The sequence below is a fragment of the Atta cephalotes genome (genome assembly GCF_000143395.1).
Source record: "Atta cephalotes unplaced genomic scaffold scaffold00020, whole genome shotgun sequence".
NCBI classification, from domain to species: Eukaryota; Metazoa; Arthropoda; class Insecta; order Hymenoptera; family Formicidae; genus Atta; species Atta cephalotes.
The window spans coordinates 2,076,776-2,093,561 of NW_012130084.1; the positions used below are offsets into that span (position 1 = coordinate 2,076,776).

At 32.4% G+C, this 16,786-nt stretch overlaps 1 protein-coding gene across 1 annotated transcript in view; it reads left to right on the plus strand.

Annotated features, from left to right (window-relative positions):
* Window positions 1-16,396, plus strand: part of LOC105619259 (G1/S-specific cyclin-D2) — a 51,491-nt gene extending 35,095 nt beyond the window's left edge. The window contains exons 3-5 of the mRNA XM_012200783.1: window positions 9,120-9,282; window positions 14,641-14,786; window positions 16,172-16,396. Of these exons, the coding sequence (XP_012056173.1) occupies window positions 9,120-9,282; window positions 14,641-14,786; window positions 16,172-16,396 (534 nt within the window). The remainder of the gene's footprint in view (window positions 1-9,119; window positions 9,283-14,640; window positions 14,787-16,171) is intronic.
* Window positions 16,397-16,786: the final 390 nt, after the last annotated feature.

Genomic DNA, 16,786 nt, shown 5'->3' on the forward strand with positions numbered 1-16,786 from the left:
CAGGATATCCCAAATTCGCGACTCAAAAATACTATAACAAAAAATTTTCGAAAAATTAAGTAAAAAGTTATTTGTAAATTTTTATTTTAAGCAATATTTTTTGAGATATAATGATTCAAATATGGCCAATTATAAGCTACGTTTAGATAGTCATCTGTAAGTATTATGCACGCTGAAGTGAGTGATTCACCAACAGTCATTAATACTTGCATGTCATATTATAAATAGGTGATTATCTAAATGTAGTCCGTAATTGGCTGTATTTAAATTCTTATTATCTCAAAAATTACTGCTTAAAATAAAAATTTACAAATAATTTTTTTTTACTTAATTTTCCGAGAACTTTCTTGCCAGAGTATTGTGAATTTTAGGACACCCTGTATAAGATATATTTCTTTTACTTTTTATATTTTATTATATATATGAAAAATATGATGTTCTATTTTTAATATAAAAATGCACAAAGAATGAAAAGGGAATCTTATTATAGAGAAAAAAACACTCTTTTCACGCTTGTGATTATAATACTGATTTTATCGGCACATTATAGAAATAAATTATGAACTTTGTTAAGGATTCTTTATTCTTGCCAATGTTATTAACAAACACTTTTTAATTGCATTATCATACCTTGCGTTGTTTCGACTGGAATCTATCATGATTACAGAAATAATAAAACAAAGATTATCAAACAGATTAATCATACAATAGTATACAATAGTATGACAAAAAAATAATTTTATAATAGTAAATATCTTTAAATTAATTTTATTAGGTTAACTAATTAATCAAATTAACTAGTCAAGATCGCCAAGATTTACATTAGATATCAATTTGTTGAAAATCGCTGTGATGATATTAATACAGTGTCCGTAATCACTTGATTTTCTTGATTAGTTTAAATATCGTATCAGAGATCATCTCGCTTAATTCAGTATTCTTTTTATCATCTTTGAAGAGGCCCGTCATGTGAAACTGTCATGTGAACGAAAGATAATTTTGTTGAAAATTAAGAAAAATAAAAATTATAACAAAAATGTAATTATGGTTATGTTCCATATATACGGTTAAACTGATTGAGAAATGACTGACGTTATGACGTTATGACTTAAATAGTGTTATGGCTTTCACCAAGTCATGTAAAATGCTGAACTCCGATAATTTCAGTTACAAATTTGTTATTTTTCCAATTAAAATATATTTATTAAAACGTAGAGAATTTAAATCAGTTTTTGTTGAGATGATTAAACTAATCGACTTTTCAGTCATAATTAATTAATTTCTTTTTTTAACCTAATTTTTTTATTGTCTATATTATTATTTAAATATATATATTTAAGTAATAATATAGACAGTATTATTTATTTTGTTTGATATATAAATATATACTTATTAATAAAGTTTCTGGGAATTCAATAATAATTTTTTTCAGTTAAATGAGTAAATTTTTTTAGTTTTTTCTATATTCTATAATAGTTGTTTGCCAAAGATTCATATCTCTACAAATACGACTGAATCGCCTTTTTATGAGCAAATTGAAGGGCAAGAAACAACGTGATAGTACAATTAATAGTAATTTCCTCGTATAACAATTAATGTAATCTAGAAATTAGTATATTATCAATCAATTACGAATTTATTAAACTACTTTTTACGATTTTTCAAAATTAAAATATGTGATGTTCCAGAAAAAATTTATAAGTAGTAAGTTCGCATAAGAATTCGTTCGTTTTGAGAGATAATGAAACACCATCAAAAGAATTTTTTTAATTATGTATATTTTGTTTTCTGTCAGAAGTTATTTAAAAATTGTTAATAATAATGACGTAAAGTCATTTATTTTATATATGATATTATTTTTGCAATGACTTAATCGCTAGACGCGATTCTTGATGATTACGATTACAAAAAAGCAGAAAAGAATTGACAATATTGCATCTTACAATATTTGCTTACGTTAAATGCTCCCAAGGCAATACTCATTGGTTTGATTTCGTTAATTTGGATATGTTTGCCTTTTAATTTAAAATTAATGTCAATTTGAAATTTGAAATCATGCACGGCTGCACTGAAAATTAAATATATCTTTTTTAACTTCAAATTTTCTACGATCTGTTTAATTAAATTTTTATTTAAAAATATTATCGGTAGAAATGTGTCTTGTTGTAATTTTTAACACTTAATTATAAAGTATAAATGACAATAAAATAATCATTATATTTAAAAATTTATAATCACATCAAAAATCTTTTTTTTTATCTTGTACGTGTTAAAAAGATTTGTTTAAATACGTATAAATTACTCAATTTAATAACAGAATGATGAATTTTCTTAAATTCAGAAGAAAATTTTATCTAAATTCCCATCAAATCATAATTGATTGAGAGCGAATCTGATCATCGTAAGAAAACTAAACACTATATAATTTTTCTAATAAAAATTAGCGATATCGATTTATGATGAATCCGCGATATGTATATAATAGGGAAAAAAACATGAGAAGAAGAGAAAAAGTACACCTAGAAAAATATACTAAATTTTAATAAATAATTATTTGAGAATAATACCAATATAACATTCATTTATGGAAATAAGTTTGTTAAATAAAAAATATAATAGTTAAATCAAATTAATGGTTCTTGTATCAAACAAATATATGTTTACATTTAGTAAATATTTAACTGGAACTATTCAAATAAATTTTATTAACAATATTAAATACAGTCTTTTGAGACCATTGATACGAATATACAATAAATCAGAAATAAAGTTTTATTAAAATTTAATACATTTATTCTCTCTGTAAGACAGTAAAATAACTTGCTGCTTTCTCATTCTATCTCACACGTTCGTTCCCTATAAATTATTGGTGGACGCGCATGCGCACGAGAGAAGTATCCTAATTTTTATTATACTAGGGAAATTCTATTGACCCGAATTGGCATGTTTCGCATGAAATATATAATTCAGTCACATTTTAATAATGTCTTGTCGCACTCGCCAGATAAAGTCATGAAAACATTAAATAAAAACCGGCTAACTCATTATGTTTATTCTTTCCAAATGAACTTCGGATAATAGAGGCTCACTTAACCTTCCCTTTTATCAGTGTATTAGTTTTGATAATAAGAATTGACGTTCAGAAACTTGTCAAGCCTCCTATTATCCAAATTATGTAGCTTGAGTTCATTTAGGTATAAGTTTATATTGAATGTGAATTTGTTTATATAAATGGAGTACAGATAAACGGAAGTCTACTGTACATATATAAATGATAATTACAATATTGTATATTATTATAATAATTACATATTATAAAATTATAATGATTGAAATACTAACATACTTTCGCTAAAGCTTAGATTTCTTTTTGTCTTCTACTGGCAAATAAATGAAACGCAGAAATTGGCAGCAAGATCCTTTTTCGCGTATTTTATAGGCATTGGAAAATCACGAATTCATCGAAATATGGTAATTAGATTCTCTCAAATGAATCAAATATTTACTCTATTCCTCTCTTTCCATTATTTTCGGTGTTTTTGTTGTTTTCATTGATAAAATAATTGGCTTTTGCGGTTATCAACGGCCAGCTTAAGTCCACGCTAAACTTTAAAGAAATTATATTGAAGTCAGCGTCGTTAACTTCATACGCGGACAAGCCAGTTACATTGACGTTTGATAAAAGCCCGAAGCTGAAGACATAATAAAGGTGTTTATACTTTGTTCTTTATATGGTGTCTAATAATAAACTATTATTTATAATACATTGACTACTCATGCTATATGTGATACACGTTAAATTAAAATTTTGCTTGGCCAAAAACTGTACTTTTAAAATATATCTCTTTTTAAGAGAGATATATTGTGTATATAATCTATTATATCAATAAAATGATACAATTTATAACAACGTAAAAGATATTGATTAAAAACTTATAATCGTGATAATATCTTTTGTTGATCTAAGAATGAGTATATTATTAATTTAGCGTGTTGACAGTCAACATGTTTCTTTAAAAATTAAACTGACAGTTTATCCGCAATAAACGGATCAAGAACCGGAATTCCAAACGTACTATCTCCATTTTGTATGATGCGCCTTACTTTATTTTCGAGGTAATCTTTTAACAGTGTTCTTTGCTCGTAGGTCCCTCTAACTAAAACTGAATATATACGTCATATATAACTAGTGCTTAATATATATAAGAAGTTCGAACGATGTTGATATTTAACATTGAATAATAATGATATTGATAATATTTTTGAATGGAATATTATTACTATTATTATTAAAAAAAGATCTTAAAAATTTTTTAAAATTAATGAGGTACGGAAAGATTTATGTACGGAAAGTGACATAAATGCGGAATACACTGCAAAAAAATTGTATAAAAATTAACTATTCGTAAATAGACTTATTCAAATATATGTATAAAATGTCTATTAAATTCCTTCTCGAAAGAGATATCGTCAAAAACAGACAGCTGAAAAATATTTAGAAAATATTTGAAAAATATTTGAAAAATAGATGGCATAAAAGTAGATTTATAAATAGACAGAAATAGAATTGATATCATTTGAAGACTTTATTACAACAGTAGGCTAATAATGTAACAATGTGCAAATAAATATACTTTTTGTGTCACTTTAACTTTAGAGATTATTTTCTTTGTTTTTACTAAATATGAATTTCCCACTGTTGTAAAATCTTTAATTGCAAAGGCAACAAATTTCTGGAGAAATACTGTTCGATGTACCTCTCCATAAAAATATTAGAGGAAAAAAATATATCTACTTACAATTATTATTGTTTTTATTCGCCCAAACAACATGGCAACAGATTAAGATAAGCTCGAACGCTATGAAATTCATTTTTCTACACAAAGTAAACAATAATTGATTTAACAAATGTTTTAGAAGACAAAGCGGAGTAGAATATTTTCCTTAAAATATTTTGACTCGCTTCATTTTCAAAGAATTTGCCACGAATTTGTCACAATCCCGAACAGTGAACAATCTTGCGAATTAACGACGTGATATAATATACATATTAATATTAAGGAATGAAAATCTCAAGACCACGATCGTGAATACAGATTTTATAATCGTTGTGATTATAGATGATGGATCTAGTTCTACGAAATTCCAACGGATATGAATATTAATCCGATGAATCGCGAATTCTTATTGTTTCTGGAGAAGTTCTTTAGAGGCAAGAAAAGATAATTAATGGATTAGAACGTACCTGAATATTCTTGGCGAAGAGACTCAGACGTATTAACGAGTTAATACTGTACATTTGACAATATTGACTGAACAATATTGGATTGTTGACTAGAAATATCTTGGTGATTATATACGAATTATTTCTAAGTTGAGTCATTAGTATTTAAGTGCCACAAGTGTCCTTGCACTTGCATGACTCATATTTTATGATAAGAATTGCTCAAATTGTATTATTATTGAAAAAATTATGCCACGACCTTATATATATAGGTAACGATAATCACGCGACAGCGAGCTAGGTCGATTAAAAATACAAATCTATAAAATTGCGTGCGAAATTCTGTTTTTAGAATTAGAATTACAGATTAGAGATACGTCGCCTTACCAAATATTGTATATGATTGAAGAATCATATATAATTTCACCCCTATGAAGATTGTGCATCGATTGTGAAGTACATTTAGGTCATTTGGATTCCCAAGGACGATTCCCAAAGGTAGAAAGAAAAAGTGAAAGCGTCATCTAGCTGCCACCTGCTTTCCCATAACCCACGGTATGCTTTGGTATCATCTTTTTACCCTCCATCCTATACCTTTCTCATTTTTTTTTATCTTGATCCGATGTCATTGGAGGCCGAGTATCGATTTATAATGCACACTAATAGGAAACAGAAATCCCAATACTACGAACGCGAATATAAATTATTATCGATTGCCAAAGATAATGAATCTGATTCTACGAAACTCCAATGGTTTCGAAGAATATAATCGAGCGTGATTCGTGAATTCTTAATGTTTCTCGAGAAGTTCTTCAGAGACACGAAGAGTTGTGCTTAACGATAATTGATGAATTGACAAAAATCAGTTGATCGTTGGCTGAGATTCCTGCAATGTAATGCTATGCGTAATATAATAATGCACTTTAACGTAATATGGAAATTAGTATGGTGTATCGCGCACAGGTGGAGGGTGAATATATCGAGCGCCTACTTTATTATCAGAATGACGCGCGACACCGCGCACGCTTATCATCGCCGATCGCGTTCAGCAATTATCCTCCTTCGTGAATCATTACGCGTTATTACGTTACATGTACACACGCATATTATAGCATGCGTACATGCGTACACGCGCCGTGAGTGCACTCTGACGAGTGACGGTGGGGTGTGCACCGTCGCGCGGAGTATTTTACATGTATAATATCTGCCAAGCAGATCAAACAACGCGTCATAACATATCATAAATATTTATACAAATATTTATCCCCATGAATTATTGATTATTGACTTTGTAGATGTGACGTGTAACTGCGTCAAATTTTAAGGTACAGAAGATTTTAATGTACAGAAAAAGTTGCAATTAATGATAACAATAATAATGTTATGATACGTATTATAAACTCCCAGTAAATATAATTTTTTAAATAGATATGGATAATACGAAATTATGCAATAAAGGGCTGAATGTATGTAGGTATTTATTTCGAAGCCAAGGGAGCAACAGAATGTAATAAAAATAATTATATAAGAGAATAATAGTGTCACATGATTTACCTGCTAACAGACAATGGCGCTATTAAAATTAAATAAGGTGCTTCACCAAAGGGAAAAATTGCATCAAGGAACGAAAGTAGGACACAATATGACGGGACCCGTTCTGCCTAGCAGAATAACAGCGCTTTACACATCGCCGCTGTCATTACGTCGTCGGTTCTTCTATCCTTTCGGTGTGTACGAGCCTTTGTTTCATTCACCGACAACCAACGTACGAGAGAAGAACCGGCGCGAATGGCCGAGCGTACGCACGCACGCACTCGAGCGCGGAACCCCTTCAAGGATGAGAATGAGCCGTGGAGAGGAGAGAGAGAGGGACTCCCTCGGTTTGTGTCTTCCTTCGAGCGCACATCCTCTTCCATTTGATGAGGACTTTAATTTGACTTGTGCTGCGATTACAGCAACGACGACGGACAGATCACCTTACTTCTGTTTCCCTCGCGCTCAGAATGTGATTCTAACACAAATATGCATTTTGTATAATTGATTTTATTGTGTATAATCGCATCTTGACATTTATGTCTTCTACGTGTAGTTACACAATTAATGAAATAACTAGCTATCTTTTGTCGTACAAGACGGTCAGCTAGTTTATGGCTACGATAATTTTTGCAAAGCTTTATTTGATATATATATATACATAGTGAACCTATAATAATAATCAATTTATATGTTAGGATGTAATTCTATCAGTTCTTATGTGTGAAATACAAAAAAAGTTTAAAGAAGCACATATACATGTACAAGATACGTATCAAAATATAATACGTGTATGCACAGAAATATGGCATATGAAATTATATTTAGGATTCTATTTTTCGAATTTCTGCGTGAACTATAGATCATTCACAGTAGATTTGCACGAAAACCACATGAAATATTTATCATTGTAATATGATCAACATTATTAATAATGCGCTTTTAAAATTATGATATTTAATAGTTTTCGTTTCCAGTTGAAGCTCGTAGTTCTATAAAATAAAATTAAATCACTAATTCTGTTTATAATATAATAGGATATGTATTACGCATATAATACAACAAGAAGAAAACAAGGAGATTTTTTTTAATTAATTAAATGAAACTACGTTAGCAGTATACATGTTTATATTCTCTAATTATTTTACAAAATAATTTTAACGTCGGAAGATGTTATTACATCAATTTTTGTGTTATTTCATAATTTAAAAATATAGATGAGTTCATATATATATATATATATATATTATACGTACAATCTCTGAGCGAAAGTTGCCGTAGCATAAATTAAAATATATAATATATGTATACGCATCCTTAATTACTTGTTAGTGCATATATTACGAATATAATATCTATTACAGTAATGTACATTCTTTATTCTTATCGCTCAAGATTCTCTGCAATATGCTCTCTCGTGCTTGAAACGGAGTCACGTTGCTCAGTTTCGTCACAGCTGAGCGATGGGAGGCGAGCCAGATTCAATGGACTTTTGATCAAGACGAAGGACACGTAGTACTCGTCGTGCGTTACTCCCGCCATGTAATTTCACGGTCGAAAGAGAACGGGGGTACTACGACGTACTCGAAAGAGCGGACGTAGTAGCCTCGCTAGAGAAAGGATAGATTCTTTCTCTTTCTCTCTCTCTCTCTCTCTCTCTCCTTCCCCCTCTTTCTTCTTTCTTGTATTTTACACTTGAGACAGAGATCAAGCCTGAATTTTGACGATGTCGCCGTCGTCGTCGCACCTGTATAATTATCGACGATTAAAGATGGTTTAATGCTCTCGCGTTTAAAGAGACTTATTTAAATCGAGCCATGCATTTCTTACTATAGCTATGATAAAATGGACTGCTCCACTTCTTTTCGTAAAAAAAAGGAAATTCTAACGGTTCTCTGAATCTCTTGCGATTATTCGTAGGTATATGCCAACAACTACGTTACTATAATAATACACGCGTCACGTCTGATATTCTAACGGTACACGTTGTGGAAAACTATGAGAGATAAATAACGCGAACAATTTCAACACTTTCACATAAATATATTCGTAAATGTTTATTTATTACATACTAATGTATTCGTTACATTGACGTAAATGAACATTTATATGTCTTAGATTAAACTTCTTCTTTTGATATAATTGAAACTGCATTGATATTTACGTCAGATGATTTTAGTCCGAAATAATTGCAATACTTAATTTTTTTAATAACCAGAAAAATAACGAGCTGATCAGAATTTCATAACACCTACAGATTATTCATGTAGATTGTTCATGTTCTTCTCTTTTTATCGCACCTTTCGCTTGAATAGTATTAATTGCGAGATGTTAATCGACATCTGTCTCGTTTTCATTGCAGAGGTGGGAGCAGCTGGTCGTTTCGAAGCTGAAGTGGGAACTATCCGCGGTGACGCCCGGAGACTTCCTAATGCACATCCTCAGCAGATTGTCGATGCCACACACCTGTGACACTGTGATGGTCCGGAGGCACGCACAGACCTTCATCGCTCTCAGCGCCAGAGGTGAGAACAACAGATTAATATACTATCGAGAGAATTAATAGAATTTAATAACAGGTCGACAGCAGGGAATTATATAACAATTCTTATCAGCGTTACTGTTATATTAATGAAGAAGCATCTTCCAGTCTTTCTTCATTCGTATTTCTTTCTATTCGAGTTCAGAGTAATTCTCATTTCTAAATATCGGAACGGTCATCACAAATATGTTTAATATTCATTTCTATCGATTTCTATAGATTAAACCTTAATCTCGGTTTATTTACTTCTTTATCTTTTATCAATTTTTTTACCTCTATAAATGCTTAAAAAGATTCTAGAAAAGAATTCTAGAAAAAGATAAAAAGTAAGTTAAACAGAGAGATAATATATAGGTAGAGCATAAGTGAGAACACGAGGCAAGTGCCTTCTCTAACAAAAATATGCTCTTTATACACCATTGTTGCACGTTATCATATATGATACACGGGGCGATTAACAATCGGCGATTAACAATCGTGCGTCGTTAACATATCTATGTATTAATGAATTTACGCCCCAACGTGCGTCGTAGAGCGTACATCGATAGCGGAAACTATCACGTAACAGTCACGAATAGCTTTCTTTTTACTTTCCCTCTTTCTTGCTCTCTTTCTTTGTCTTTGTTAAATAGGTCACGCATATACATATAGACGAAGTCGCCAATAAGGCGCGCCAATAAGTGGAAATGCGCACTTAGGAGGATAATCCGTTATTATGGTTATTTGCACTTCCGTCTGTTCATACTCATTAGTTCCGAAGGAGGAGAGGAAGACCCTGCGCGCGTCCTATAAAAATAAGTATAAGTTTTTCCGTACGATGACATGTGTTATCTATTTTTACTATTGTTCGGTCATCGTTGCGTCGTAAAACCTGGTTCCGACGGTTCTGTAGTATTTGTGCTAAGAAAATAGATTATACTTCTACTAAATGTAGTATATATTTGATTCTAATAGCCAATAAATATATAAATTTATATAAATATATTATTTAAAAAATTTTATAATATATATTATAAAATAATATATACTATATTATAATAATATATACTATATTATAATATATATTACAATTACAATGTTATAATAATGGATAAATATAGGCAACAGTAGTAATAAAATATTGTAAGAATTATCATCGTCGCATGAAGAAATTGTTCCCTTTTTTTGTTCCTTTTTCATTTCGAAGTTTCTTTAAAATAAAAATTTAAAAAGGTCTAAAACAGAATGTGATAAATGCGGAAAATGCTACTTTTCTAGAAAAATTTCGATATTCTGCGCCCCTGTTAGGTACGAGGAATACTTGAAATGTTTTACGTACGTTTAAATGGGCGTTTAAATGCCCAGTCACGTTAGGCGTGAGACTACGGTTTCTCTGGAATCTGGCGTTGGAATTTTACTGCGTTTTCGTTGTCTTCTGCATTTCTAACATCTCTGTCGTACATCACGGCGACTTGCAATTTTTAAATAGAGCGTGTTCAGATTAACTAAATTAAATTCATTTAAAAAGAAACTTACATAAAATTGAAACGACTTGAAAATTTTCTATCTTTGAATTCTATCTTTGCATTTGCGAATTACAATTTTTAACTCGATAATCTATAATATCTTTTCATTTAAAAACAAGCTTAAATAAATCAAGGGATTTGTGTAAAACTTTATAATTCTATTACTTTTTAAAGCACATGAAATATAACAGAAAATTGAATTACTACCTTTTTAATTCTCAAAAAATCATTTCTCAAAATATTATGCATGGATTCTTCATGATTCATTTCTATTGTCCTTGATTCGCAACGAGAGAGAAAATCCGTTGGAAAGTACGGGACGAAATAAACAGACTGATAGCGTGAGACTATAAGAAAGATCGAAGATGCGTTTAAATGTCTGGATGCGTCTGTATAACTGCAGACACATCGGTATAACCTGCGTGTCTTTCCATTCTCTTCTTCCTCCTCCTCCGATGCTCCGATCGTTCTTTGCGCCTTCCTCTCTCTCTCTCTCTTTCTCGATTCTTCATCCCGCAAGTCCACATCGGTCGATCGCGGTCGGCCGGTTGTTATTACAACCGCGATGGCAAAAAAGCGGTGGCGTGCAGAGAGGACTTTCGTCCTTCGTCGTTGCTCCTGATGCTCGTTTTGGATCGCAGACTCGGCGGGTTCGAGACAGAAAACGAGAAAGAGTAATAGAGGAGGACACATAGGATGAGGTCGCGAATTGTTTCTCACGGACCAAACTAGGCAGAGCCGCTCTCGGCACTCCGCGTTTCTTTTTCGAAAGAAAGCGAGACGATAAGCCGTCTTGAATTTTCCGCGAAATCGACAGTCAAGAGAATAAATAATCAACGAAAAATACGTGTATACGAATCCTCAATAACAATTGTGTATTGGATAGCTTGCAGAGTTGCGCAGTGAAATAGATTATAAAACATTAGAAGCTTGTATATAAACCACAGAAAAAATGTTCTAAAATATTCTAAATATTTATCGCTTTTTGTATTATTAGCGCTTTGTTTTTTATATATTATAGATTGCGCTTTTGAATTAACTTTTGAATTAACTCAGAGTTGACGGTGAGTTTATTGAACTCATTCAATTATAAATCTCTTTGTTAAAAATATCGAATTCAATTTTCTCTAAATCACATCTGAAAGTTTAGATTATTCTTATCAAGATATATTTAATATTCATTCTTTTGTATGAATTATCAGAGGTTTCTTAAAATTACGAGTCAATTTTAAGCAAAATTATAAGGCTTATGATATGTTCTCGTAAGACTTATAAGAACTTACAAGTGCTTATAACTTTATGTAATATATTTACAGACAGTTTCTTACTAGCTATAAGATTTATGAAAAATCATAGATATTTATGAATAATCGTACATACGCATAGAATTACGATATCAATCATAAATTCTTACAAGTTATACGAGAATAAGTTACACCAGCTTTACAATTCTGTTTAAAATTGACCCATTAATGTATCTTTTAATCAACATAAATTAAATGGGAATCTTGCAGAGTCAGTAATTGTGTCACAAATTATGTTTTGATATTAATTCCGGAGGATTAAACATCTACATTATACCTATATTTATATAACTGTTTCAATGAAAATTATACGATTTTTATATCTTAATCTTATAAGAAAAGAATTTAATTTAGAAAGCGAATGTTTCAAACAAGGAGATTCGGTACGGAAAGAGGATAACCCATTGAAGCTCGGTGCGGCGAGCGTGTAACCGTGAATTATTATTTGTTTACACGGTGGCGACGAATACGGTCGCATCGTCAAGAGCGACGGGAAGTGACGATACGGCGCGAGGTGTATAGCTTTGATTATGTAAGCTAAACACTCTCGCGGGGATTAAGTTTCGGTATGCACAAGTACTGGTGCAACGCGATAATTTCGTCTGATGCTCACATTCCATAGCTATCTCCGCACCCTGCGTCTCCTCTCGTACACTCTTCGCGTGTTCTTTATTAAACTGGTCTTACGTACCTGCATGTTGTGCACGCTCTTAATTTCACAGTTAATAATCGCGACATTCTCTCCCCGGACGATTTCATTACCGATCAGCTACGATCGTCTCAAAGCATAACACGAACATTGACACATCGGACACGTTTGTATTTCTAAGGTAACGTGTGTAGTTTTCTGACAAATCTTATCTAATACAGATTATTTTATGTAAGTTTATCGAACATAAATACTTTCTTTACATTAAAATTGTATAAATTTATTCTCGAACGCTTTCAGCAACTTTCATAACTAACTGAGTATAGTTATTCTTTAGAAATTGTTAGAATGATATTCAAGCTTAGAATAAAATGGTGAAATTATCAACCAATTTTGAAATCGTTCCAACAAAATAGACGATAGTTCCGTTAGTCTATTTCTGATAAGACAGAGAACGCTTTACATAGTAATTGTAAACATTGGTTATACGTGTGTAGTGTTTAATAGATCTGTTTTTTTATTCCTGCATTAGATTACATTAGAATTTTCTTTTCCGTTTTAATCAAATATCTAACATGTATCTATTTTATTTTAATCTCTAAAAATATATTTCAGCTATAGAAAACAAACCTTATGTATATAATAATTTATTTTGTTATTCAAAACTTTTCCAATTATTTTTATGAAAATTTACGAGTATTATATAAAACAAATATTATATAAAAACTGCATTACTGTAACACTATTTTATCTTAGCAGCTCATATGGACATAGATAAAAATATATGAATAAACTTTAAAATGATAATTTTTATTCACGTCTTTTTAAAATCTTGAATCTGAACTCTAATATCGTACCTTAATTTTATTATTTAAATTTCAATATTAATTAATATTATATTTTAAATCCATTTAAATATGTAAATCTTTCGTCCTTGGAATACACATGCTCCGATTTAAGAAACATAATGTAGGTGATTTTTGTTCCTTTTTGCAACTTGGAATCAGGATCATTAAGAATGTATCAGTAATAGCTTTGCAACACTATGAAAATCGAGAATACCATTAAAACGGCCCGATCAAGAAGACCCTCGCAGATGTTAACGATATCCAACGAGGATCCGTCGAGGATCGTTTGTGTTCACGTTGAAACATTAGAACTTTCTTCCTGAAGAAACGAAAGTAACATCTTACTGGACAAAGGGTCCATCACGTGCTCTCTACGTTCCGCCCGTTCTCGCCTATCATAAATCTGTCACATAATTTCGAGGACTATCCAAGAAATCTCTACGAAAGTGGTTTTCTTCTCTTCATTGTTTGCTAACCATAACTGGAGTAAATAACGAAGAATGTACTTAAGCGAGATAAATGCTCGTGAAGAAAATTATCCTTAAAAAAGATGCACCAAAAGTCAATTTTAGACAGAAAATCATTATTAATATTACATATCAAATATTAATAAGGTAACTACGCCCAATAATGGTATATCTATTTGATGTTTATAGATAAATATATGTTGAAAATATCTCATATTTTCAATTAATGTTCAAAATGTTTATTATTTTGAATTTGATCATCTGTTTTCGATGTTAAACTCAACAAAAATTACAACTTAGGTAGACCATATTGGATAAAGTTATCTTATTATTTATTCAAATATCAATCAACAAAAGACTTCGTTTTCTTTCATGCAATGCACTCACTTTTTTCTTGATTTTTCTATAATTATGCTACATATTATTGTCATGTACAATTTTGCTTGCTTTATTATAAACAAAGTGATATCATGTGAATTCTAAATGTACGTGAAAGAAATTTATAGGAAACGTACGTCAGTAAATCTTTCATATGAGCACGTTTTTAATGAGTAATTTTGTTTTGCAGAGTACAAGTTCTCCATGTACACGCCGAGCATGATTGCAGCCGCAAGTGTAGCGGCAGCGTTACACGGTTTGGATTGGACCGGGAAGAGTGGCTACGGACTAGCTGGTCTCCTGGACGAGCTCACCCGCATCACGGCCATCGAACAGGTGAGTAACGTGCGTATCAGAAGTGTGCGCGCGCGCGCGCGCGCGCGCGCGTGTGTGTGTGTGTGTGTGTGTGTGTGTGTGTGTTGCAGAATAAAGCGAAGAAGATTACGAATTATGCTCCTTTCCCATACAGAATTTGCAGTAATATTGCAGAGATTTTGCAGCAATATTACTGCAAATTCTGTATGGGAAAGGAGCATAATTCGTACTTGTGTAATACGTATAATACGTATTTGTGCTGTAAGGATTGTGCTGTAAGCGTAGTTGTAGCTGTAAAAATTGATCAATCATATTCAAATATTCTCCTCATTTGATTGTGATTGGTGAACTCTCACAACTAGAACCATTTACAACTACGCTTTGCAATTGTAGAATAGGCTTTACGCACTTTAGAACGAGCGCAACGATGAAAGATTTTCAAGTTTTACAATCGGGTAAGGAGAGGAGGTCGTGATGCGTGTCGCCAATGTCTGGCATTCGGACTCGTCGAAGAGACACAAAATCGGCAAGAAACGTTGGAACTTGCCCTTCGCAAGTCTCGACTGGTTGAGACAGACCTCGCGGGGCGCAAAAAGCGCGACGGGAAGTGCGCGGGAAGGGTACAGCAGGTGTCAGGCATATGTTTGCGGGAAGGAAAAAAATGAGGACCCGGAGTGTCTGCGCCGAGCACACTGCGGGCCCCGTATGCTTGTCGTCGAAGACGATGGCGACGAGGTCGCCGTTCAGTCTCTTTTCCTTTTTCCCTTTCCTTTTCTCCTTCTTTTCCTTTCTTTCTTCCTTTTTTTCTTTCTCTATGTACGCTTAACACAAACAAACCGCGCGAATGAATGGAGCTCTGCATGGGGTCCGTGACCCGTAAGCGCAATATTTTCAACGATCAGTTCTCATCTGCCGGTTTGGATCCCAAGAGAGCCAGGAAGATATCGTCCTCGACGACATCCGGTCTTCTTGGACTTTCATTCATGACTTCAAGCTATACAGACTACTTTTGGATCTTTAAGTCCGAAAGGATTAACGCCTAACATCTTAACCTGCTTCATCGTATAAGTTAAAAGTTAGAATTTGATCTACAATATGATTCATACTGGACGCGCGAGAATGAACGAAAGAAAAACGAATTAAACGCAGTAAAAAAATGTTCTTAATTTTATTATTCAAAAAAAATAAAAAAGATAAAAATAATTAAATGCTAAATAGAAAAACTTTTAGGAAGCATAGATGATAAAATAATTCTATAAAATGATTTATTCGTTTACGTTTTTTTTTTATTTATATAACATACAAGATATTTAAAATAAGAAATGCATAGTATATAATTCTAGAATAATTAGAACTGTATCAGTAAAGTATAATTACAATATTATGAAATTGTTTCCTTGTTCCAGGATTATTTGCAAGGTTGCCTAGAGCAAATCGAAGAGATGATCTCACAGGCCGCTCACGTGAGCACCGAAGTCCCCGGAAACGGAAGCGGGCACCAGACAATGAGTACCGGAGTTCCGAGCGTACCGCAGAGGCCGCTGGGGGACCAGAACAACACGAGTCAGGAGAAAATACTGGAACACGAGAAGGCGGGCACGCCAACAGACGTCAGGGATGTACATTTTTGAAAACCGCAGTAGGGGGACACTTCGTAGGGGCTGACACATCGGTGAGTCTGATGGCCGAGGAAAAGTTACCTTCCAGCGAGGAAGAAATGAAAGAGGATAATGATGAACAACCAGAGAAGAAGCGGAGGAGAGTTGTGGAAGAACGGCAGGATATTCTGGAAGCGAAATGTAACACGGAATCAGCTGATCGTCATTCGGAGCAAAAAACTTCATTCGAAGAATCTCGAACTTGATAAATCGTTAATTGCGTTTAAAAATTATGACGCAAATTGTAACCGGGGATATGCGTAGAACGCACATTTTGAATCATGAATATAAGGTTTATTTCGATATAACAAAAAAATTGACAGGACGTATATGCAAGAGAGAATGTTTACATTCTTGGATTTA